General features: G+C 40.6%; 2 protein-coding genes across 4 annotated transcripts in view; one reads left to right on the top strand and one right to left on the bottom strand.

The window, feature by feature from the left end:
* LOC108269120 (MICOS complex subunit MIC27) overlaps nucleotides 1-25,920 on the top strand; it is a 189,687-nt gene that overhangs the window by 49,289 nt on the left and 114,478 nt on the right. The gene's annotated exons all lie outside the window — the stretch shown is intronic.
* The window catches only part of LOC108268414 (teneurin-1), a 123,969-nt gene that overhangs the window by 32,473 nt on the left and 65,576 nt on the right, over nucleotides 1-25,920 (bottom strand). For both annotated transcript variants that reach the window (XM_047157043.2, XM_047157042.2), the window contains 11 exons: nucleotides 25,715-25,900; nucleotides 24,593-24,619; nucleotides 23,317-23,463; nucleotides 21,188-21,410; nucleotides 17,762-17,881; nucleotides 17,147-17,408; nucleotides 16,042-16,309; nucleotides 13,532-13,675; nucleotides 10,544-10,793; nucleotides 10,064-10,084; nucleotides 4,517-4,749 (listed from right to left, as the gene is read on the bottom strand). In XM_047157043.2, coding sequence (XP_047012999.2) covers nucleotides 4,517-4,749; nucleotides 10,064-10,084; nucleotides 10,544-10,793; nucleotides 13,532-13,675; nucleotides 16,042-16,309; nucleotides 17,147-17,408; nucleotides 17,762-17,881; nucleotides 21,188-21,410; nucleotides 23,317-23,463; nucleotides 24,593-24,619; nucleotides 25,715-25,900 — 1,881 coding nt within the window. The remainder of the gene's footprint in view (nucleotides 1-4,516; nucleotides 4,750-10,063; nucleotides 10,085-10,543; nucleotides 10,794-13,531; nucleotides 13,676-16,041; nucleotides 16,310-17,146; nucleotides 17,409-17,761; nucleotides 17,882-21,187; nucleotides 21,411-23,316; nucleotides 23,464-24,592; nucleotides 24,620-25,714; nucleotides 25,901-25,920) is intronic.

The following is a 25,920-nucleotide window of genomic DNA, read 5'->3' as shown; positions in this document are numbered from 1 at the left end:
CAGGTACATGTCAAGGTTGAGGGGGAAAAAAAAGTTGACCCACAACCTTTACCAGCACTCTACATCGCCAGCAGGCATGTGGCTCAAGCCATATCAAAATGCCTATGTGCACATCCAATTAATAATGAACATTAAATAACAAGAAACGAAAATGATGGGGAGTAGCTGAAGTGTAGAATGGTGTGGGAAGTGTGCAGCATGGCCTGGGAAGTGGTTGCGTAGGCCGTTGACGTCAGCTTCATGTCAAGAAGACAGGGCCCCAGCCCCCACCTTTTGGTTGAATTTCCCTCAGGGATTACCCTCAGGAGCAGACACGAGACTAAACCCTCAGGCATGCCTTCAACCATATGAAAGTAACTGGTGGCCTGGTCGAGCAGTTTAATTAAACCCTTAAAAATATGATCCGGAAGTTCGTACATAAGGATGCTTGAAATTGGGATCAGTGGCTCAAACCCCTAGTAATTGTGGTGAGAGCGGTCCCACAAGTCTCCATTGGGTTCTCCCTGTTTGAATTACTATATCAGTGTAAGTCTTGCAGTGTCTTAGACATCATTATAGAAAATTGTGAGGAGGGACCTTCGGAAAGCAAAAGTGAAATTCGGTACGTTCTTGACCTGAGAGCAAAACTCCACACATTAGGGCAATTAACACAGGAGAATTTGCTACAGGTGCAAGAACGTCAATCCCGGTGGTATAATAGGGGCGCTTGGCTACGTGAGTTTCCACTGGGAGATAAAGTGCTCATCTTATTACCCACATTGAGCTCCAAATTACTGGCAAAATGGCAAGGGCCCTTCAAGGTCACATGGAAGTCGGGGACATTGACTATGAGGTAAGGTGAATGGATAGAGGCAGGGCCTGGCAGATATACCATCTCAATCTCCTTAAACCATGGAGAGAGGAGGTCCCTGTGGCTTTCGTGACAGTTGTTCCAGAGAGGAAGAAGCTAGGACCAGAGGTGAATCTAAAACAGGTGGCGCAATCCACCCAGGTCCCTTGTGGAGACCATCTCTCACCGTCCCAATTCACAGAGGTTGTCAAGTTGCAGAAGGAATTTTCAACATGTTTTTGCCACTACCCAGTCACACTAATTTCATAGAACACCACATTGAGACACCCCCACGGGGGACGGTATGCAGCTGCCCCTATCGTTTGCCCAATCACAAAAAAACAAGTGGTGCGGGAGGAGCTCAAGGTTATTCTCGATACGGCGGCAATTGAGGAGTCCCACAGTGGCTGGTCCAGTCCAGTGGTCCTGGTTCCCAAGGAAGATGGTTCAATCTGGTTCTGTGTGGACTTTAGAAAGGTCAAAATTTGACGTGTACCCAATGCCCCGCATTGACGAACTGCCCGATCGGTTTGGTGCGGCTTGCTTTTACTCGACAATGGATTTGAAAAAAAGGGATATATGTCCTGGAATCAACTTCTTTTTTTCACTCAGTTTGGTTTACACCAATTTGTGAGCCTTCCTTTTGGGTTGTTTGAAGCCCCAGCAGTATTCAAGTGACTCAATGCCTATCTAGATGAAATCATCTAGATGACAGAGTCAGCACCTGAGGGCTGTCCTGAGGGCAGGTCTCACAACAAACCCAAAGAAGTGTGCAATTGGACAGGTGGACGTATGGTTTCTGGGATTCCACTTGGGCCATGGGCAGGTGCGTCCCCCAATTGATAAGACCTCAGTGATGAGACCCATGACCAAAAAGGAGGTGAGACAGTTCCTAGGGCTGGCTGGCTATGATGGTATTTGTGCCTGATTATTCAGAGGTCACAAAAAAGGGAGGCCAGGGGGGGTTTAACCTGCGGCAGGCTGGATGGCTCCCCAGGCGAGCAAGGGTTTGTGAATGGAGGGCAGAGCCTTCAGTGGTAAGGACCTACTCCTGTGCGGGACTGCACTTACGTGTGTTCTGTGTTTCCGTGAGTGGCAGAAAGGATAAAGTTGGGAGAGATGAGAGCTGTGTGTGTGTGTGAGAGAGAGAGAGAGAGAGAGAGAGAGCGAGCGGAGCAGCACGGAGCCGAGTTTGTGTGTGTGCCTGTGTGTGAGAGAGAGAGCCTGTGTAGTGAAATAAAATAGATGATGAAAAGTGAAAAGGAAAATTTAATCTGTGATTCGTTTGTTCTTTTCATACTCAATTAAGAACCAAATATAGTTTAAAAAAAAAACCCAGAAAAAATAGCTTGTTATTGTATCATGATTTACAAATACAAAATGAAACATAATTTCTGTTCTTTTGATCTCATGTTCAAGTTAAAAATAAGAAATTAGAAAATGGATCAAATGTCGGGTTTAATTTTAACCATTTTCTTTTTTTTTTTTTTTTGGTTTATCATAGAAGTTAATTGTTTCATCATGGGCTGTGATGGACAATGGTCTATTTTGTTAAGGAGCATGGAGAGTTTGATACTATTTAAGGGAGCCAGGCGTGCAACTATCAAAGAGGACTACAGAAAAGTTGCATGACTGCAGATAAATAACTGGGGTTATGCCAGCCACTCTTCCTGAAACCACAGTTAATCTAGCCTACGTAAAGTTTATCGACTCAGCAGTAATAGTGCCAAACGTGCGTCTGCAAGCTACACAACCAAAGCAACGTAACTTTCTACAGAATGATAAAATAAACAAGTTACAAAACCAATACACAATAATTCACAGTATTTATGAGTGTACAGGCTAAAAAAATGGCAAAATCAATCAAGCTTAAAGAGATGCTACAAAGCATTAGGCCAAATAAAAATACATTTACTAAACACATCTATTAAGAAACTTTATTATTAGGGGCCAAGCAGCACTGGTGTGTAGGCACCTACTGTAATTGTTAGTATTCTTATTAGGGGCCAAGCACCGAAGTGCATAGGCACCTATTGTAATCATTAGTGCACTTATTATTATTATTATTATTATTATCATTATTATTATTATTATTATTATTATTATTATTATTATTATTATTATTATGATGAGTGGGTTTAATCATCTACCAATTGTCCATTATTATAATTAATTAAAATTGAAATGGACAGATCATGTGATTTTGAACGGCAATTAGTACAAAATTATACAGTAAATTTTATTCATTTTTATTCAGAGCATATAGTAGTTTTCAGTTAGTTAAATGACATTTGGTTATGTGAGCATGCAACAAAACGAAATAATTCCAACTCAAAAAATAAGATGGGAAGAAAGTATAGATGAGGCGTATTTGAAATCTTTTGCATTTTTGAACATTTACATTTTATGGCATTTGGCAGACGCACTTATCCAGAGTGACTTACATGTATATGTCTGAGCAGTTGAAGGGCCTTGCTCGAGGGCCCAACAATGGCAGCTTGGCAGTGTTGGGGTTTGAACTCACGACCTTCTGATTAGTAACCCAATTTCTTAACCACTGAGCTGCCACTCCCCAAAAATTGGAGTTTTTTTAAATTTAGTCTTTCAATTTTGAAACCTAAAATGGATGAACGCAACGTACACGGACCAAGACACAAGTAGCTTCCATGTCATAGCAAACCAAAAAAATAAAAATGTTCAAATGAACCCCAACATTTGAAACATTTTCCAATTTTTTAAAAATCAAGTAAGAGAAACAGTAGGCTTCAGTATGACTGTTATATAGACCAGTGGTTTTCAAAGTGGGGGCCACCAGGGGGAGCCAAGGGGGCCTCAACAATTTGGTGTGCCCATCCCTCCCACTAGTATGTTTTCTCTTTCTCACTCTCAGACAACCACACACACACACACACACACACACACACACACACACACACACACACACACACACACACACACACACACACACACACAAACAATCAATTCCTAATTTAATGTAATGTAAAGATGTAAGATGTAATTATTAATAATAATAATAAAAAAGTGGGATATATTTAAAGTCTGTATTTTTAATGTGCTTTTAAAGATATCTTGCAAAAGGGGGGCCTCGATAAAATGTTAATGCCATTTGGGGGGCCTTGCCCTGGAAAAGTTTGGGAACCCCTGATATAGACCCAGGGAAATCTATTCAATTTGGGAAAGAATGAAACTGTAAATAAGATATAAGGTTATGTATGTACAGTGTCTCTTAATCTAAGTGCTGACTGCCTTAATAATTAGTTCGATTTGCTGCTCTGGCAGTTTATACAGACTACTGTGCAAGTGAATCAATGGCAATTTACACATATCAACTGAACATTTAATTAAGCCTAGGAATGTTTTTACTTTCTGTACTGACCAAAAAAAGGCCTTTACTAAGTAGAGCTAAATGTCTTAGCACCCTTGATGTATTTTGAGAGGACCTTATTAGGTCCTTATCAGGTCCTTATAAGCATGAAACATTTGATTTCATGCTATTCTGACTATAATTCGCTTCCATCTGGTCCTTTCCCTCTTAAACAGACAAGGTTCAAGTAACTGCCTAATGGTGTTTAATCTAAGCAACTGGTGGGCTCTGCAAATGATCTGACTCGTATTTTGTCTGGCTGAAAAGATGGCGAGTCTTTCCGAATCTGCAGAAAAGCTTACCTCTGGGGTTGTTCAGTGAAGCAGCTGTGGCTTTGCTGCCCTCACCACAGTGGCTCTGGTCAAATGGAAGGCACTGTTCACCCGTCCCTGCTACCACTTCCATGTTTTTGGCTGGATCCTTGGGCTCACTCAGCTTCTTGAGTCTGTATATTTTCCTACTGCTTGTATCTGACACGTACAGAGCTTCATTCACCGGGTCCATTGCGAGGTAATACTTATGGGCCGGGCTAGTGCTGTTGAAACAAAATAACAATTTAAAATCTCGGCATGTCATAACAGTTACATTGTTTAATATATCTTAATAGATAATATCTCTGCTGGACGGCACTCCCTGGGAGATTCCCATTTGCAGGGATCTATAGTCTATAGTCTCAAGCCGGAACTATGGAAACTAGGAGTCTGACCCCTGAGGGGAACCAGCTCATAGATTTCAGTCTCTACAACCTCAGTTCATGTTAAACGTAAGAGAACCATCCTCGAGAAAATTGTACGCTTTCAAGTGGCAACTTTTTTATTGTAGTGTGAGGAACATCAGCGAGACCCAGTAACTGCACAATGGCTACAGTCCTGGAGTTCTTACAGGAACGTTTCTCATCGAGGTTGGCGCCTTCTACAATTAGTGTCTACATGGCTGCCATTTCGGCCAGGCCCGCCCCTATTGATGGAGCCTGGGTGACAGGCCATACCCTCAGTATGACGGAGTGCGTATACTCGTTCCCAGAGTGTGAAGCTCACGCAATGTTGAGCTCCCTTTGAAAGGGAATGTCTAGGTTAAGCATGTAACCCTGTTCCCCGAGAAGGGAACAAGACATTGTGTAACTTTGCCATACTGGGGCATGCCACATCACACTAATTTGCCATTGATTATCATGCATCATGCCCCATTGCTTTATATTCTATACTAATTGTACCCAAAATATATATATATACATATATAATGTAATATAATATAATGATACAATACGGCATATTATAATATAATATACATTTTATTCCTAATTAAGTCAAAGTATAATTCCTTCAATGTACAGTCATGCATGTGTGACATATGTGACATCACATTCTGTATTTTCAGTGTATTTACCATACTTTTTTCATTTACATTTATATAGCACTGGCACCAAACTTCTTATTCGATGAAGTATTTCTATCCTGGATCAGTGGAATTTTAGTAGCTGTGTGACACGTCAATGTAATTCATAAAAAACAAACAAACAAACAAATAAATAAATAAATAAAGAGTAGGAAAATGCATTAGCAGTAATTCCGTGGCTGTTCAATTGACAAATTCCACCACAGCAGCGCGTACGATTCAATGTCCGTGATTAAATATTAAAAGGTCTGTAACACACCACACGCAAACCACATAACTCAACCACAGGCTCCATTTGGAAGGTAATATATTACATAACGCAGCGTGTTATACAACAGTACAAACAGAAAACGGTGGTTTATGTTTATTTGATTCAAATGATACGGCAGTCCCGTGTTCCAGCCGAGATGACGACGACATGCCAGCGTGACGGCTCTGAGCATTCGTTCATTTCCGGCTGTCCTTTAAGAGTCATCGTTTTGCTCCCAGAGCTTTTCAATAAAGACGACAAGAACTGGCGCAGTCAACGTGACACGAATTGACTCACAACTACTTGTTTTATCTTTCGATGTCCATCATTTTTAGCCAATTTTGGTGCAGGCATTCTTCTGCAATCATCGAATTATCAAGTGTCTGAGGGAGATATGACCTCAGTCAAGCTAACTAAAGGAGAGTCATTCAAAATAGCCCTGCATTTGTTCCCCCAAGTCTATGACCATTTTCCCTATTAAAATGGCATTGTATCTAATGTCTTTTATCTAACATGGCCTCACACTCGCAAACTCTTAACTCTTGCGACTCAATTTGTATGATTTAACGTTAAGATTCATTTTAAGGGTAAGCTTAAACTTCTAACCTTATCTCATGAATTCATTCATATATATATTGATATATGTAATAAAATATATGAATGAATTCATATAACACAAAACATTTGTACCATAAGGGAAGAAAAATCAATTAGGCATGAATGACTGGATGGGTCTGAAACAGAGGAACCAGGAGGGTGGAATATTTTTTAAAGGCTGAACTGAAGAACCTCCCCGACAGATCAGAGTGCAACTCACGGGCATTTGGGATCCTCACATCACATAAAGAAGTCAGCAGACAAACCTCAATTTCCCTTCGCACTGATATCTCGCACAAAGCACAGGCTCTGAGATTCCCCCTATCCCACTTAAAAAGCTACAGGAAAGACCAAAAGAGAGAATGTTTTATTCTCCCGAACTGCACATAACTGCTCTGTTTAATATTCCTCCTTCATCTCCTTGACATAAAAAAAGCATCCCTGGCTGTCATCCAGTTCTGTACTGTAAAAGTGCCTGCTAGAGAATTCCAGAGGGTCCTTTGCACCACCTGTCACCATGTCCAGAATTATTGGCTGTAACAGAACCGAACAGCTTCTTCAGGCACAAAAGGACTGAGCACATAGAAGAAGAAAAAAAGCTAGAAAGCATTGGGGCACAGAAGTTTCATAAAGAAGAAAGCACCACTATTTCAAAAGCTGCTTCTACAAATTGCCTCATTTGGGGAATCTTAATTAGTTTGTTGAGAGACAAACAGCTGTTGATGTCTAGTGAAATGCTGCTTGTCATATGTTTGTCTTTGGCACACAGACCATTTACAGTCCAGAACGCTCTGCCATATCGGCCACGCTCCTGATAGTTTGTTCTCATCCAAGATGGCATCAGGTTTGAATCTATCCCTTCTCCTACTCACAAAGGCAACTCAATAAAGTTAAATATTGATTGACAGTGCACATCTGGCTAATCCTGTGGCTGACAGTACAAAGTCTCTTGATGTGGTCTGCAGCAGAGCTGCTGTTTACTTGCTCTCAATAGACGACAAGGCCTCAGGAGGACAAATCCAAGCATATGGACAGGCGAGATTGGAAAGTTTACTTTCAGAATGTAAAATGTTACAGGTTTTACAGGTTTTTTTTGTACTAAAATCATGTACTCACTTCAATGCCTCGTCAATTATTTAATAGGCATTTGAAAACAAGACTTAAAGTGCTTAATGGACATCAACTTGCCATTTTAATTGATACATAATGTTTTCACTTAACAAAGTAAATAACAAACTCAAGCTCAGCTAAAATTCCGTCTGTCTCACAAGTCTTCCTCTATACCCTCACGCACCGGGTTCTACAGTGGTGTCAAAACCCGGGATCGTGGAAGGCTCCAACGCCACCATGGAAGCCTCCCCGTCAAACCCAAACGCCATCCTCCACCAAACCAAACACCAAGTACTCCTTGACGTGTGCAATGAGCAGCAGCTGCGCTTTGAAGCCCTTGTGCAGGAGCAGGCTATGAGCTATCAGGCACTCCAGAACAGAAAAGAACAGTCCACCACAGATCATGCTGTGCCCTGCCAATATGCCATCCATGGCGCTCACCGAGATGACCTCCATGGACGATCAGGAGGATTTTCTGGAGCTCTTCGAGCATGCAGCAGCTTCCTTGGAATGGCTGGCGGGAGAATGGGCTCCTCAACTCCTCCCCTTACTATGTGGGAAAGCCCAGCTTGCCGCCCAGCAACAGCTGCCACGGACACATGTGGAGTATTCCAGTGTCAAGAGGTCAGTCCTGCAGCTTGTCGGCTGGACACCTGAGGAGTACCACTGACGCTTCCAGTCGCCGCAGCTCCCCGAGGTGAGCTGCCACTTCACTTACACGCAGCAGACAAAGGACTCATGTCAACGGCGGTTGATGGCAGAGGAGCGAGATGCGGAACAGATCATTTAGCTGGTGGTACTGGAGCAATTTGTCGGTTAACTCCTGACAGGAACAGTGGAGTGGGTCCAGTGCCACTAGCCTGCAATCCCTGGACGTACTCATGCAGCTTGTAGTATCTCGGCACACAAGCAGCATCACAAGAAACCATACATCATGGAATCCTCACTCAACAGACACCGACGCACTACATTCATGTCACGGACACTACGCGAGCTCTATGACTTATTGGGGATTAAATTGATTTGCACAAGTGTTTACTGTCTGCAAACAGATCAGGTCTGGTGGAGCAGTTTAATCAGACGCTAAAAACCATGGTTCGTAATTTCATTCCTGAGGATGCTCCTGTTATTTGCAGTTCAAGAGGTCCTGTAAGCCTCCGTGTGGGTTTCCCCATTTGAATTATTGTATGTGAACAAGCCCCGAAGCATTTTAGACATCATTAAGAGAAAATTGGGAGAAGGGACCTTCTAACAGTAAAAATAAAATTCAATATGTTCTGGACCTGAGAGCAAAATTCCGCACCTTAGGCCACTTAACGCAGGAGAAATGGCGTCAGGCCCAAGAACGACAATCCCGACTGTATGACTGGGTACTCGACTATGGGAATTTGCACCAGGTTATAAAGTACTCGTTTTACTACCCACGTCGAGCTCTAAATTACACACAAAGTGGCAAGGACCCTTTAAGGTCAGACAGCGAGTCGAAGAAGTTTGACTATGAGGTCAGGCGAATGAATAGAGGTGATGCACTTTAAATACACCTTAATCATCTGAAACCATGGATGATGGTTCCAGAGAGGGAGGAGCTGGGACTGGAAGGAAGTCTAAAAAGTGTGGCCCAATTCACCCTGGTCCCCTGTTGAGACCAACTCTCACTATCTCAGAGAGCACAGGTTGCCAAGTTGCAAGAGGAATTTTCGATGAGGGCTGTCCTGAGATCCTTGAGATGGGCAGGAAGCACAGCAAACCTAAAGAAGTGTGCAATTGGATGGGTGGAAATACGGTATCTGGGCTCCCACAAGCCATGGGCAGATGCGTCCCCGAATTGATCAGACGCCAGCAATTGTGGCCTGCCCAAGACCCAAGACCAAAAAGGGGTTGGGCAGTTCTTAGGGCTGGCTGGCTGTTATCAGAGGTTTGTACCTAATTTTTCGGACATCACCATTCCCGGCGAATATTTTTTCCAACCAATAAAACCATCAGTATTCTTTTAAATGTTATAGACATGTCTGAAATGTTCCTTCAGTTTAGAGCATTGACGCAAATTTTTTCCCCCCTCTTTTTCTTTTTTTAATGTCTCAGCAAAGTTATACGCATGACTAAAATATTCATCTTATAAATCAAAGGCTTAGGTAAACAGACTGAACTGACTGGAGTCTTTAATCCAAACTTCATCGTGCTATTTTTAATGCAATCCATCCATCCATTTCCCACACCACTTATCCTAGTGGAGCCTGAAGCCTATCCCAGGAAATAGACCTCCATCCCATCGCAGGTGCAATACCATAATAATAACTGTAATTAAATAACCTTATTGGAAATAAGGAATGGCCAATTTGAGCCTTTTTAAAAAAAAAACAAACAAACAAACAAAAACAAACCAAGCACAGACACAATTGTTAAAGTAAGACCAAATAAACAATAGTAGTGTAGTTTGTAAAATCTTTATTGACTGTATATATTCCCTTGAAGTCATGATGTGATTATGAAATCCTACCTGTGTCGTGTATCCCTGTTCCTGATGGTTATGCGTTATAAGGAGAGAGAAGAGAGAGAAAAAGTCCATTTTCAAAATACATTCATATGAAGCCAACAGTACAGAACATTTTACATTTGCAATATAGATTTTTTAAACCATGCCGGATTTACAGCATGTAATTGCTGAGTTTTAAATACGTATAACCATGCAGTGTTTTAGCTGGGGGTTTTATTCTGATTAAGCTTTTCATATTTGCAGATTTAATTAGCTTTATGCTTGTTGGCATAGCGCCATCTCAGGTTTTTTTTTTTTTTTTACTTTTACCTATACTCTATACACTGTGTCTGTGCAGCGTGTACAAAATGCAGAAGACTGTCTTACAATTACCAATGAATAAAGAAGTGGCAAAGCAAACACGGAGGCAGAAGAAAGTAGATATTATCAGCCAGTTCTAAAACAAAGGAAATGCCAGAGCAAGAAGAAGAAGGTTGTTTTTACTTGAGCTCCAGAACGTTGTAGGCGTATCCGCTAGGCAGGATGCGACGCACAAAGTTAAAGTCACCGACATAGATGCTGCCGTCAGAACCGCAAGCTAAAGCCACAGGAGCGAATAGTTTTGCCTCCAGAGCCAGGCCACTGCAGCCATGACATGGAATGGTGCGATGGTAGCCGTTTCCCATGACTGTTCTGATGACTGGAGGCTGCTGGGAAATGTAGATGTTCTCTCCATTTCCCTTGTGCAGGATACCTGGCCACATGGGAGGGGAGAACGCATCGTGATTGGTGTGTGTGACCTGGATTATCTTTGAAAGGACGTTTTTGGACTCTTTCTTCCAGGGTGCCATACAGACTTTTTTTCTTTCTGTGCAGTTCTTATATATATATATATATATATATATATATATATATATATATATATATATATATATATATATATATATAGTATAAATCACAGTAGCAGTTCATGGCCACTGGTGTAACAGCTTACTAGCCAATACAAATTTCTGGGTTTGCGTGTTCTCTTTTATTTAAGTAAAGAGTTCAATCAAGAGCAAAACTGCATGTCTTGTACAGTAAATGTCAGTTATTATTAAATCTTTAATTAATAATTTATTGACAGTGCAGTATGAAACACTTCCCACCCCCTCCACTACATGCTTTCCAAGTTTAAAAAAAAGGAGTCATTTAGATGCTGTGATCCATCAGTGAGAGAGCTTGAACTGGACTCCATGTCCTTCCTCTGACATGAAAGGCTTTGAGATAAAGGATTTCCCTGTAGTTTTGAAGCTGTAACTCTAACGGTACGAGCTGAGTTACGTATGCATGGTGAGCACTCGGATGGATACCAAAATTGTGTACATCTTATGGGAGTTTTTTTTTGCTTTTCTTTTCCCCACTGAGTCTACATTTGAATTGCTGCAGTTCATTTATCAGTAAGGTCCAACTATCACTAAAGCAGTCATATTATTATACTTATGGTTATAAATTGTTTAAATTTATCTAGTTGAATGAATTTCTTTCTACTGCAAATTAATTTGACCTCTGAACCGTGTACATGTTCATCATAAGAACGGTACCCGGATATACCATCTTCCGTTTGTCTCCTATTTAAACGATAAATATATTCTAATCATCTGATTTTCAACCCATGGACACCAAAAACAAGATAAATATACCAAAACCAAGACATCATCATCATCATCATCATCTAGAAAGACAAGTAAATCAACATTAAATCGGCTTATATCTGTTTTTAAACAGTTGGTTGCGCAATAGAGGTAATTAGTATTTCAGTGGAATTTCAAATTTATAGAGACGTGAATGAGGACTTTATGAAGTCCTGAAATACCTGACCCATATATATATATATATATATATATAGGTCATGTATTTTAGCACTGAAATTATGACGGGTCAGTTTTGAAACACAGTTAGTCATTTATTATAGATAGAGTTTTAAAAGCCATTACGAGAGACGGCATCTTGCCAATTTCATCCTGTTTGTTTAGTAAGAATTATTGGAGCATGTGTTTTAGCATAACTGAACGATAGCATAACATACGAGGATGACTGAATGAAATATATATTACATATCTACAGTATCTCACAAAAGTGAGTGCACCCCTCACATTTTTGTAAATATTTGATTATATCTTTTCACGTGACAGCACTGAAGAAATGACACTTTGCTACAATGTAAAGTAGTGAGTGTACAGCTTGTGTAACAGTGTAAATTTGCCGTCCCCTCAAAATAACTCAACACACAGACATTAATGTCTAAACCGCTGGCAGCAAAAGTGAGTACACCCCTAAGTGAAAATGTCCAAATTGGGCCCAAAGTGTCAATATTTTGTGTGGCCACCATTATCTTCCAGCACTGCCTAAACCCTCTTGGGCATGGAGTTCACCAGAGCTTCACAGGTTGCCACTGGAGTCCTCTTCCACTCCTCCATGATGACATCACGGAGCTGGTGGATGTTAGAGAGCTTGTGCTCCTCCATCTTCCGTTTGAGGATGCCCCACAGATGCTCAATAGGGTTTAGGTCTGGAGATATGCTCGGCCAGTCCATCACCTTCACCCTCAGCTTCTTTACAAGCTGTACACTCACTACTTTACATTGTAGCAAAGTGTCATTTCTTCAGTGCTGTCACATGAAAAGATATCATCAAATATTTACAGAAATGTCAGGGGTGTACTCACTTTTGTGAGATACCGTATATATGTAGGAATTATATCCTCCAGGAATGATGTCCTGCAGTTTAGTCCGAGTGTTTTTTATCCTGCTGGATACATACAGGGGAAGTATTTTCCCCAAATTAATTATTTTTATTTACTGAAATTATGTCGCATAATGACTGACGCAACCGGTAAACTTCACAAGCAGGGGTACAATTCACACTTTAAAAACCAAGAATTAAAATAGTTAAAAAAAAAAAAAAAAAAAAAACGTTTTTGTAAATAATAAAATTAGCCACACTTGCTAGCAAATGAGCTAATGTTTGTTCATTTTTCCCTTGTGCAGCAAGTGTACTGTACATTCCTGTATGTTTCTGTTGTACTGAATCCTAAATCCTACAGCATAGGAATATCCTGCACAGTTTATCAAAGTGTTCTACAGGATTTCATCATTCCTGCAGGGTTCCTGTAGTTATTTGTTGTTGTTTTGTGTGTGTGTGTGTGTGTGTGTGTGTGTGTGTGTAAGAGTATTATCATTACTTTAATTTCATTTTAATAAACCCTCATGAAGTATGAATGCATGTGCATTTAATTATCTTTCTATAGTGTCCTATACTCTCCCTAGAGTTAGGATAACATCAGATAACATCACACGGCTTATTCATTTTGAATGTTACACTTTGACGAGCAGACAGCGTACGATCGGATACAGATATATTTCTGTAAAGCTGCTTTGCTTTGTGATATTGTCCGTTGTTAAAAGCGCTATACGGATAAAATCGAATATAATCGAATCGTGCATTTATTACCACTCTGCACATTGAGAACGTGATGCCTGTCCAAGGTCCATCCGCCCAAGCTGGAGCCCATCATCTCAAAGCCCTGAATTAGCGTCGTCCTCCTTTCCCACAGAATGAAGTCTGGACAGGATTCATACTCGTATCCCACGGACACTGGACGGACGGATGAATGGACACACACACACACACACACACACACACAGAAGGCCGTCTTAGATGGCATGTCTGGCAGAATGTCATGCATCTTAATCAATGATCCCACACAGATTTCAGCCTGTGATTCATTCCTATGATTTATGTGGTTTCAATGGCCAGAAAGCTAGCTGGCTGGACTCCATAAACTGCACTCCACTTTCAACTCGGTGCCCGTGTTTCCTATTTAAATAGCTCACCATGACTCTTGTCACGCATCGTTCTTCACGGAAGATCATTTAGTGCGTGCTTAACGATTCGATCACGTATAGCGCTTATGCACGGAAGTGCTCTTACTCTGCCTGATTCACCAACAGCAACATCAACATCACAAAACGGAGAAGGAAACAAATGTGGAAATAGAAAATTAAACAGAAAAACCCCATCTTTCATAAAGACCAAGCTGGAATCTACTAGAAACTACACAATCAGCAAAAGATGAATTGACATAGATGACATTTTTTGGGACGGGGTGGGGGGAATAACGAGGTGTGTAAAAAATAAATAAATAATTCATATGCATTATGACTGTGATGATTATGCTGCTGTTGTAGTCTTCTGGAGAATTATGCTTGTGTGTGTGTGTGAAATGTTTGCAAAGATGAGGAAGAGGATGAAGAGATGGAACAAAGCAAGAACAAAAGAGCGAGAGAGAGAGAGAGAGAGAGAGAGAGAGACATGAAGTATGATGAAAATGAAAGAAATGAGAAAGATTAAGCGCACGAAACAGACAAGAGTCTTGACAGACTGAGAAGAGCCACTATTGAACATCGGCTATGAGATTATGTAGGATTTCTATTAATACAGTGGAAAACCCCTTGAAGGACTTTAAACTAACTGAAGTGCGCTTGAATAACTGACACTGCCCATCTTCCACATGTTCTAGGCTGAACGGTCAAATTCCTTCTTCAGAAGCAAGAGGAAGGGAGAGAGAGAGAAAAAAAAAATGAATACATTAAAAAGCATTTTCTCTCCGTCTCGTTTCTGTCCAACGCATCCTTAAATAAAACCTGCTTTATCCTGATCCCCTGTGAACGTGTGTACTTGCACCTGGTCTATTACAACACCTGGTTAAACGAGTCACCTGGATATGAAATGCCATTCGGGATTATGACAACAAATCAGACACTCGCCTTCACAATAAAAAGACTTCGCAGGAGCAGGCAGCTTTACAAGGTGTCTCTCGGAGCTCTGATACCGATTTCCCACTTGTGCTTCGGACCGTACGACGCCGCAAGCCACGGAACAACAAATTAAACGCTTGTGGAGTCTTATAGTGGGCTTAGCCCCCAAAACGCTGATAAACCACAACGGCCTGTCCGGTAATCGAGAGATTAGATAAGCTTCATTAGTGCTTTCTGACCGTTCAAGTGTGCTGCTTCAGATCAAAACGTTTCCCCACCACGTCCAGAACAACACAATACGACAACAACGCACTCGATCATTGTACGAACGCAGCAGCTATAAATCCGACCTCTAGATCAGCGAAGCGAGAACGATCAGCCAGTCACATCAGAAGGCTTACTTATGCAATAACTAGCACAATGTATATCCATAATACAGTATACGCGATTCATAGCTTAAAACTAAGCATTAAGCTTTAAAAGGTGATATTTCTTAGCAGAGGAATCAGATGACACGGAGACAGCACAAAGCTCTCCGAAAAGCCCACGTCAGCTCTCTGCTCTCTGTTTTCGCCACTCAGGTTCCATTAGCCCCGGCCGTTCCCTTTTGAATTCATAGCGACGTAACGCCCGATAAAACGTGTCTCCGTCTTAATTATTAAAAGTTTAAATGTCGTTAAGGAATTTGTCTGAAATATTTAAAGAAAAAGATGGACCAAACCCCTTTAAACGCTTGAGGATCGTACTCGGGAGATGGACGGAATGTGACAGAGGCTCAACTATCCTTTTTATATTTGTAATAATTTCATATTTATAACTATATATATATATATATATATATATATATATATATATATATATATATATATATACGCCCACTTTTATTTGACCTTGTTACCTTCGGATAAAAATCTGAAATACGGCCCCCTTCGAAAGTATTGGGACAGCGCGGCCAATCCTGTCGTTTTCACCCTACATCTCAGACATTTGGGTTCGAGAGGAAAAGATGAATATGAGATGATAGGTCCGAGTTCCAGCTTTGATTTCCTGATATTCTACATCTAGATGTATTAAAATACATACTTCAAATACGGTGGAAGACCAACCAATTTTTAGGTGAGCCATTTTTCAGTCATACAGATTGTAAGGGAAGACCAAGCATTTAAAAATACAACAACACACTAATCAATTCAGAATGCTCACCGGATGCTTCAGTCAGGCCAAACACCTCCTGGTCATAGATATCGGTTTTGTTCCAAGGCAAAACATAAACTATTCCTGGGGCGGCCGGGTACCATTTCTGATATTTCCTGCCTTCGATGACAGCAGATACGTGCAGTTTGCTGAGACCCGGTGGAATAGATGCGTGTGAGAGGATGACACGCAGCAGGGATTGGTAGCCAGCAGCACGTGTGCTAAGATAGCTGAGCTTCATGAAGCTATCTGGAATAGTGATTTCCTCCTTGACAGCCTGGAGTGAAACAAAAAAAAACAAAAAAAAAAAAAAAAAGAAGAAGAGATATCATAGGAACAATCATGAAACAAGCTTGGCCTCCCAATGCAATCGTAATTGTTCGTTTGAAATGCATAACTTTGGCAAGGGATGCTGTTATCTACTGCCAACAAAGTGGATTACAACATGGCAGGATATTTAATCCATTATGACACCACAATCACAGCCCCAGACATGTGGCTTTTGAACGCGAAGACATACCTTCAGCTCAGATTGTCACAGATAACAACAGATCAGAATTTCAGCTTTCATTTCCTGATATTTACATCTACTCTGGATGTGTTCAACAACTCAGAACATGGTTTTGTTCAAGTGTTCAAAAATATTGGAACACGCGACGGCAGGTGGTCCCTGTTGCCCAGGTGTGCCCTGATAGAGATTGTTTAAACAATTCATGTCTGAATGTCTACTCTGAAATTCTGATCCATCATCTCATTTAAAAAAAAAAAAGTTTTTTTTTTTTCAATCTCAAACCCAAATGTCTTCGAAATTCATTGCACATTCGATGCATTTCGATACAGCCGTGGAAAAGGTTTGAATTCAAATGTACCTCATTAACATAACACGCGTATATCTACATGCTTATACTCGTTATATTTTGCATATTGTATATTGAACAGATTCCCATGAATTCCGCTGCTTTTATTTGGCGTAATATTTCACTTGGCTCTTTCAGGAGTCTCTTGGGATCTGGACTTGTTGTGCCTACCAGGCAGACGTAGAACAGGCAAACATGTTTATCATTTATGTTTGTAGATAATGTTATGCAAACTGCACAAAATAAGGTAAGCTTACTTGCAGTTCAGGGATGACTGGTCCGCGAAGTGCACACTCCCCTGTGTATCGGGTAAGTGGTGAAGGCATCAAAATGGGATAAGGGCTGATGAAGTTCCTGACATCGCAGGATTGGAGCACGACCTCCTTCTCAGCCATGACCACATTGTCCAGCACCAGGAAGTTGTTCCAAGGCAGCCATATTGTGCGTCTCTGTGTGAGAAAAGGCGGCCTCTGGAACATCAGAGTCACAGAGACGGCGCCTGGTGCCACGAGGTCAAAACTGGACAAGAAAGACAAAAGAATTTCAAATGACATGAATGCAAAAAAAAAAACAGTGAGCTAGCGTTAAATAATTAGTTTACCTCTTTTTATTTACTTTCTTCTTATTTAACTTTTTACTTAGCGGTAGATATTCCGTTGAATCAGGATTTAAACTAGACATGAAGGTCATGTGACAGGGGCTAGCATTTCTCATTAAACTCAGATGAAAGCACTGAAATGAATTTCATTCATTCATTTCAGTAGAAGTTGAGCAATGCACAAATCGTTCCACTTTTAAAAAGATACATCTGTTTTCATCCAAATGGAAAATAATGTCAGAATAATCTTTTTTTTTAAAGTTCCAAGTGCTACCTGCCATCCTGCCGACTGATGGTATATCCATACTCCAAGTGCTGAAGGAAGGTGATATTGACTCCAACCAGAGGGGTACCATCCACTGTCTCCACCTGCCCTCGCACCACAGCCACTCGACTAGATCAAAAGATAAGTATAAAAGAGAAGCGAAGAGAAGCGAAGAGAAGCGAAGAGAAGAGAAGTATACATTTGAAATAGCTGAGTTCTTACTAAACACCATTTTGATGTCAGTGAAATGTTAGAATTTTATTTTATATATTAAGCATGCTTAATAACCGTTTTCCATAGATAAATAGATAGATAGACAAACAGACAGACAGACAGATAGATAGAGAGACAGACAGACAGACAGACAGATAGATAGAGAGACAGACAGACAGACAGATAGATAGATAGAAAGATAGATAGAGAGAGACAGACAGACAGACTGACAGATCGATAGATAGATCGAGAGATAGATAGACAGACAGACAGACAGACAGACAGACAGACATACAAACAGACAGACAGATAGATAGACAGGTAGACAGATAGATAGATACATAGACAGATAGATAGATAGATAGATAGATAGATAGATTGACAAACATACAGACAGACAGATAAATAGATAGATAGATAGATAGATAGATAGATAGATAGATAGATAGATAGATAGATAGACAGACAGGTAGACAGATAGACAGGTAGACAGACAGACAGACCGACAGATCGACAGATAGATAGATAGATTGACAGACAGACCGACAGATAGATAGACAGACAGACAGATAGACAGACAGACAGATAGACAGACAGACAGATAGACTGACAGATCGACAGATAGATAGGTAGACAGACAGATCGACAAATAGATAGATAGACAGGTAGACAGACAGACAGACGGACAGACAGATAGATAGATAGATAGATAGATAGATAGATAGATAGATAGATAGATAGACAGACAGATAGACAGACAGACAGATAGACAGACAGACAGATAGACTGACAGATCGACAGATAGATAGATAGAAAGACAGACAGACAGACAGACAGACAGACAGACAGACAGATAGACTGACAGATCGACAGATAGATAGATAGATAGACAGACAGACAGATAGACTGACAGATCGACAGATAGATAGATAGATAGACAGACAGACAGATAGACTGACAGATCGACAGATAGATAGGTAGACAGACAGATAGCCAGACAGATCGACAAATAGATAGATAGACAGGTAGACAGACAGACAGATAGATAGATGGATGGATAGATAGATAGACAGATAGATAGATAGAACTTCACCATCATTGCACAGTGCAGGTTCTCAGCAACAACATATAGTTTATTTAGTTTCTTTTTGAACCTTTAATGTGAAATCGCAAAGAATACAAATAAAGTGAAAAACGATCAGAAACTTTTTAAGCGAAAAAAGAAAAAGAAAAAAACTTTAATTGTCCTAATTGCATAAGTGTGCACACCCCTAAACTAATACTTTAAGTACCTTCTGATTTTATTAAATCACTGTCATCCAAAAACAGACGATCAGCGCTGCACATCTTGACTTGGCGATATTTTCCTTTCTTTCTTCCAAAAACATTCTACAGCCCACAGTTTGTGAGGATATCTCCTGCGCACAGCCCACTTCAGGTCACCCCACAGGTTTCTAGCTGGAATCAGTTCTAGGCTCTGGCAATGCCTTTCAAAAACACTGATCTGGTTTTGGTTAAGCCGTTCCTTTGTTGATTTGGATGCATGATTAGGGTCATTGTCATGCTGAAGGGTGAGATTCCTTTTCGTCTCCAGCTTACTAGAATGCCTGAATGTTTTGCAGTAAAATCGACAGGTAGATGTAGCCATTTAGGATTCCTTCCTCCTTGACAAAAGCCCCAGTCCTGCTGCATAACTGCTACCACTATGCTTCACCGGATGTAAATTAAAGTAAATAACACATTAAAAAAAAGAAGCCCGGGATACAGCATTACTTTCCTTAGATGTGGAGAAAGCTTTTGATAGGGTGGAGTGGGACTATCTTTTTGATACACTCTCCTGATTTTTGGTACTGACCCTTATTTTCGAAAATGGATTAAATTGTATATTCAGATCCTACAGCAGACATGATGACTAACAACATAATTTCCGAACCATTTCAGCTCTCCAGAGGCACATGGCAGGGATGCCCCCTTTCGCCCCTCCTCTTTACATTAGCTATTGACCTTGTGTGGTACGTACCTCTTCAGGTGCGACATCAGGCCCTCCTCAACCTGTTCTGTGAAAACTAGCAGCGATTTAAGGCAACCACTTAGGAGCAGGCCAAGAACTGGTGGATGCTCCAGATGCTGCTGCAACCAGCTACGACTTCAGCTGAGGCATTGCGGAGGCCTCATTGAGCTATTTGAAATAAAGCCCCTCCCCCCCCCCAAAAATAGACCTTGCGACGTCCCTGGTGCCAGTCATTAATAAATTCCAGGGGCCAAACCATAGCGTAGAGGTATCGGTTAGTCTCACTTCACCTTTCCACTAACACTTGGGACGAATTGGGCAAGGTTTCAAGAATTAGTAAGAGAAATGTTAGCGGAGGGGTCTTGCATGAGCGAGGCATGGTGTGGAATGTTTGCTGGGGAAGGGAACGTAGGATTATCGCTTTCTGATCATTTTAGTGGACTTTGCAAAGCGATACCTAGAAGCCATGGCTCTTCGCAACATCTAAACATGTAGTATTGCAGAGGCACTCTTCTGTGTTGAGTCCTTAAAGAGATCCTGCCTGACCAGGGCACATATTTTATGTCACGCATCCTTTGCAAACTATATGAATTACGATGGATTCAATAAATTTGCACCAGTGTTTACCGTCCACAAATGTACAACCTGGTCAAACGTCAAAATATGATGCGTATGCTCGTTCACAGTGCCGCTCAGAATTTTTATAAATAGCTCGAACCCCTGTTATTCGCAGTGTGAGAGGTCCCACAAGCCTCCACTGGGTTTTCTCCGTTTGAATTATTGCACGGGCACAAGCCTTGTGGCGTCGTAGATGTCATTAGGAAAAATCGGGAGGAGGGACCTTCTAAGAACAAAAAAAATGCAATTCAGAACGTTCTGGAGCACACGTGTGGCGGGTCACACGAGATACCGAAAGCAAAGGTTCACATACTTTTACCACTCACAGATATTTAACTTTGGATCCGTTTCTTCAATAAATAAGTGACCAAGTATAATATTTTTGTCTCGTTTGTTTAATCGGTTTCTCTTTAATCTACATTGAGGATGATGTTTTAGGTCATATTTATGCAGAAACCTAGAACATTCTAAAGGGTTCACAAACTTTCAAGCACCACTATATGTGTTGATAGTATCTATGAAATACTGTAGACAATCAGGTGATTGAATGGTGTGTGATATGTGTGTGTGAACGCTGATGTTTGTACACACACCTGGCATCAAAAGGCAAGTCTCCGTGCAGTGTGTGCGTGCTAGCCTTGCCCAAGAGGAAGCGGACTCGCTGAAAGAAGGTGTGCTTGGACAGAGGGGTCGGATCTAGCTGGCTTCGGGTCTGCCGGAGCAAAGTGAGTGGCTCAGGAGCTCCTTGACAGTAGGATTTATTACTGCAGCTCGACTGCTGACAACAGTCTGGATCGACACAGTCTGTAAGTCCGTCTGCAACATACACAGAAATCAGAATTGATATTAATATTGTCAATTTCAATGATTTGTCAATACCGTACCTAGTGTAAGAGTCATGCCAGTAAAGGTCATTGAATTAAATTGATTTCAATTGAGAGTGAGAGAGAGAGAGACTTTTCATTTTCATTCTCAACAGGAAAGGTAGACATCAAAGGCATTTCAATTCCAAACTGGTCTTCTGATCCTCACTGCTGATGATTGGTTAGTATCTTGTGGTATGACCTCAATATTTCTACTTATGAATTCTTCTTTGATTCGTAGATTGTGATACCTTCATCCCTGCCCCGTGGAGCTTGTCAGTAATATCACTGACTATTGTTTTTAGGTATATCTCACAGTTCTCACAATGTATCTGTCTTCGACTGTTGTTTTCCTTTTCTGACCTGCTTCATGTCTGGTTGTTAGCACACCAGGGGTTTCTTTCTTTGTCAGGACATTCCAAATTGTTGTATTGGCTATACCCGACGCTTGTGCAAAGACTCTGATCAATTTTCCCTCTTTTCTCAGCTTCAGAATCGCTTGCTTTTCTCCGATAGACAGCTTGCTGGTCTTCATATCGGTTTACCCTTTTTAACAACAAATGCAGTCTTCCCAATAGAAACACCAGGTTCATACCAAGAGTAGATATTCAGAGCTATTCATTGTTTGAACCATCAATATAATAGGGCACACCTGGATAACTAGAAACACCTGTCAGGGACGTGTTCCAATATTTTTGATCAGTTCAAAATTGGGTGGGATTCAAACCGAAGGTGCCATATTTGAAGTTGTTTAACACGTCTACATATAAATACCAGCGAAAACAAAAGGATTGGCCTTGCCATTGCATTTCCAGCGGACCGTATATACATACAGGGGATATAAATAAGTCTACACGCCCCTGTTAAAATGGTACGTTTTTTTTTTTTTTTTTTTTTTTTTTGATGTAAAAAATGAAACCAAGATAAACGTCAGAACTTTTTCCACCCTCAATGTGAAATTACAACGGTTAAAAACGTAAGTGGAGAACAAATCAAAAACATTTAATAAATAGATAAATAAATAAATAAATAAATAAATAAATAAATGTTAAACTTACAATAACCTGGTTGCATAAATACGTATGCACTCCCTTTTATAATTGGGGATGTGGCCTTGTTCAGAATAAACCAATCACATTCAATCTCGTGTTCAAATGTAATTATCATACAGCTGTCATCAATGAAATTATTCTGATGGACCCCAAATAAAGATCAGCTGTTGCTGTAGGATTTTCTTCTTGGTTTCATCGGATTGCTGAGCCATGGGCTGCATAAAAAAAAACAAAAACAAACCTTACAAAGCCTGTACAGGCTTTCGAGAGGTATTGATCAGGAGAGTTGAATGTACCATTGAATATCATGAAGGTCATCATCAACGAGTGGAGACGATGATGGACCGCACTGACGTCACCACGAACAGGACGTCTCTCCAACGTTTATAATAAAGGAGTTGCGGGAATATCTGACGAGTACTGATTATACTCTGCACGTCTCTTGTAATCTTCACATGCCTGGGCTATGGGGTAAGGTGGCTACAGGGAAGTCCTTTCTGACAAAAATAATTTTTAAAAAAACCATCCAAGTCCAACTAAATCACCCCAATCCATATGGCAAAGTGTGTTATGATCTGAGGAGAACAATTCCAAAAGAACACCATACCCATGATGAAGCATGGTAGCGGTAGCATCATGCATTAGGGCTGCATTTCTTCTTCCCGACCTGGGGCTTTTTATACCTTGATGTGTGTAGACTCTTTATATCCATTGTACAATATATACACATACGCGTGGCTTGCATATGAATATCATCACTTCACTTAAATCTCCTTCCCTATTCATCCGTATGAGGCACGTCCTTACCTTCATCATTGTCAACATTGTCCTCACACTCACGCTCTGTCACTGTGTTGCAGCCTGGGCCACTCCAGCCAGGCTGGCACACACAACGCCAACCGCTCTGCTCCATAGTACAGTGGCCATTGCCATTACATAACCCCGGACATCCATCTAGTACAATAGTATTACTGAGGATTAGTATTCGAAGGGTAATATTGTCATACGTACATATGTCTGAATAATAACATTGATTCCGTCCATGCAGAGGAATATAAATGCGTTATAATTGACTGTGTGATTGCATTAAATATTACTGGAATATACACTGCTGTGAAAAAGTATTTGCCCCCATCCTGATTTCTTCCGTTTTTGTGTCTACGTCTCGTCCTGAAATGTTTCAGAAACGAATACAAAATCTAAGATAAAAACAAAGGCAACACAAAATACAGTTTTGAAATGATAAGGTTATTTATTGAAGCAAAATATGAGCAAAGAAGGCTGTGAAAAATTGTCTTTATTGTTGAAGCTTTTGAGCTTTTGTTAAAAAAAATAATAAATTCACAGAAATACTCTGCTGTCATGGATGTCAAACAATTGCAAACAAAACACAGGTTTATCCAAAAAAAAAAAAAAAAAAGTCTTTGTTGTATAACTAGGTGTGCAGCAATTATTGGAACCCCTATGTATACATTCAAGACAACTATATTTGAAGTATATTCCCATTTTTTTTTAGTACACCTGGGTGACTAGGAATAGTAAATTGTTCAACCAAGACTTCCTGTTTCACAGGGGTATAAATATGAGCTAACACAAAGACCAAATTTCCTTTGTCATTCATAACAATGCGAAAGAACATCATACCTACGGTCAAGCATGGTGGTGGAGGTGTGACGGTGTGGGGATGCTTTGCAGAAAATCCTCAAGGAGAATGCCTGGACTCCCGTCCGTAAACTCAAGCGCAACTGGATTATGCAGCAATACAATGATCCAAAGCACAGGAGTAAATCCTAGTCCTAGAAGTAAGTGAAAGACTGATTCCATGTTATCGGAAGTGTTTGGTTGCGGTTCTTGCTGCTAAAGGTACCACAACCAGATTTTGAGTTTAAAGGGGTAAGATTTTTTTTGAAGATTTAAAGCTATTTAGTGTGGTATATTCACACAATCAGAAGAAATCAGGAAAGGGCGAATACTTTTTCACAGCACTGTATTACTGTGCGATTCAACTATAAAAACATGGTGGAATCTATGTTGAAATGTGAATGCATTTCGAGGATTGATAGGCATATATAATACCACATACCTTTTACAACAGCATCCAGACCATGTGCTGCAGAGAAAGTGCAAAGGTGTAATGAACATATTTAACATGCGCACACACACACACACACACACACACACACACACACACACACACACACACACACACACACTGCAGTGAAAGAGTACATTTGCCCCATCCTGATTTATTCTGTTTTTGTGTATGTCTCATACTAAATTGTTTCATAAATTAAATCAAAATCTAAGATAAAACAAAGGCAACCTGAGTAAAAACAAACTACAGTTTTTAAATGATTGTTATTTTTGAAGCAAAAAAGTTACCCACTACCATCTGGGCCTGTGAGAAAATGTATTTGCCCCCCCCGTAGTTACTAATTCCCCAAATCTATAAAACTGCGTTCATGATGGGGTTCAGCTGGACTAGACACAACCAGACCTGATTACTGCAAACCCTGTTCAATCACATCAGCACTTAAATAGAACTTCTTCAAAAGCATGAAGGTGGTTAAAAGGTCTTACCCAGTAACACACTATACCAAAATTGAAAGAAATTCCGGAAATGATGAGGAAGAAGGTCACTGAAATACATCAGTCTGGGAAAGGTTACAAAACTATTCCAGAGGCTATTTATTAAAGTTTTAGACTGGCCTAGTCAAAGTCCTGACTTGAACCAATTGAGATGCCGTTGCAGAACCTTAAGCGGGCAGTTCATGAGCGAAAAGCCTCCACTCTGGCTGAACTAAAGCAGTTCTGCAAGGAAGAGTGCGCAAAATTCCACCACAGCGCTATGAAAGGCTGATCTCCAGTCATTGGAAGTGTTTAGCACAACCGGATTTTAAGTTGAAGGGGGCAATTAGTTTTTCACATTCGTGATAGGTGCTGGATAACTTTTCTTTTTTTTTTTTTTTTTGCTTCAATAAAAACTGTATCGTGTGTTTACTCAGGTTGCGTTTGTTTTATGTTGTATTTCATTTGAAGATCTAAAACTATTTAGTATGAGATAGACACTCAAACAGAAGAAATCATAATGGGGCAAATACGTTAATAATAATAATTATAATAATAATAATAATAGTTCCTGCAAAGCTTAGTTACAACGAGCTGTTATGCAGCAGCTGACCAGGTACGTTTTCTGGAGACTTACCAATGGTGCAGTGTTCACCCTCCCAGCCTGACTGGCATTGGCATTTTCCGTCTATGCACTGGCCGTGCTCCTCGCAGTGTGGGTGGCATGACCGCTGCTCACATATACTGCCCTCCCAGCCCTCCTCACACTGGCACCTGCCCTCTGAGCAAATACCATGACTTCCACAGGGCACCGGGCATAGCTCTGATAACCAAAAGAATAGG

Source organism: Ictalurus punctatus, chromosome 8 (genome assembly GCF_001660625.3).
Source record: "Ictalurus punctatus breed USDA103 chromosome 8, Coco_2.0, whole genome shotgun sequence".
NCBI classification, from domain to species: Eukaryota; Metazoa; Chordata; class Actinopteri; order Siluriformes; family Ictaluridae; genus Ictalurus; species Ictalurus punctatus.
The sequence above is the reverse complement of the archived record's forward strand: the minus strand, read 5'-3'. Positions and strand labels throughout refer to the sequence as shown.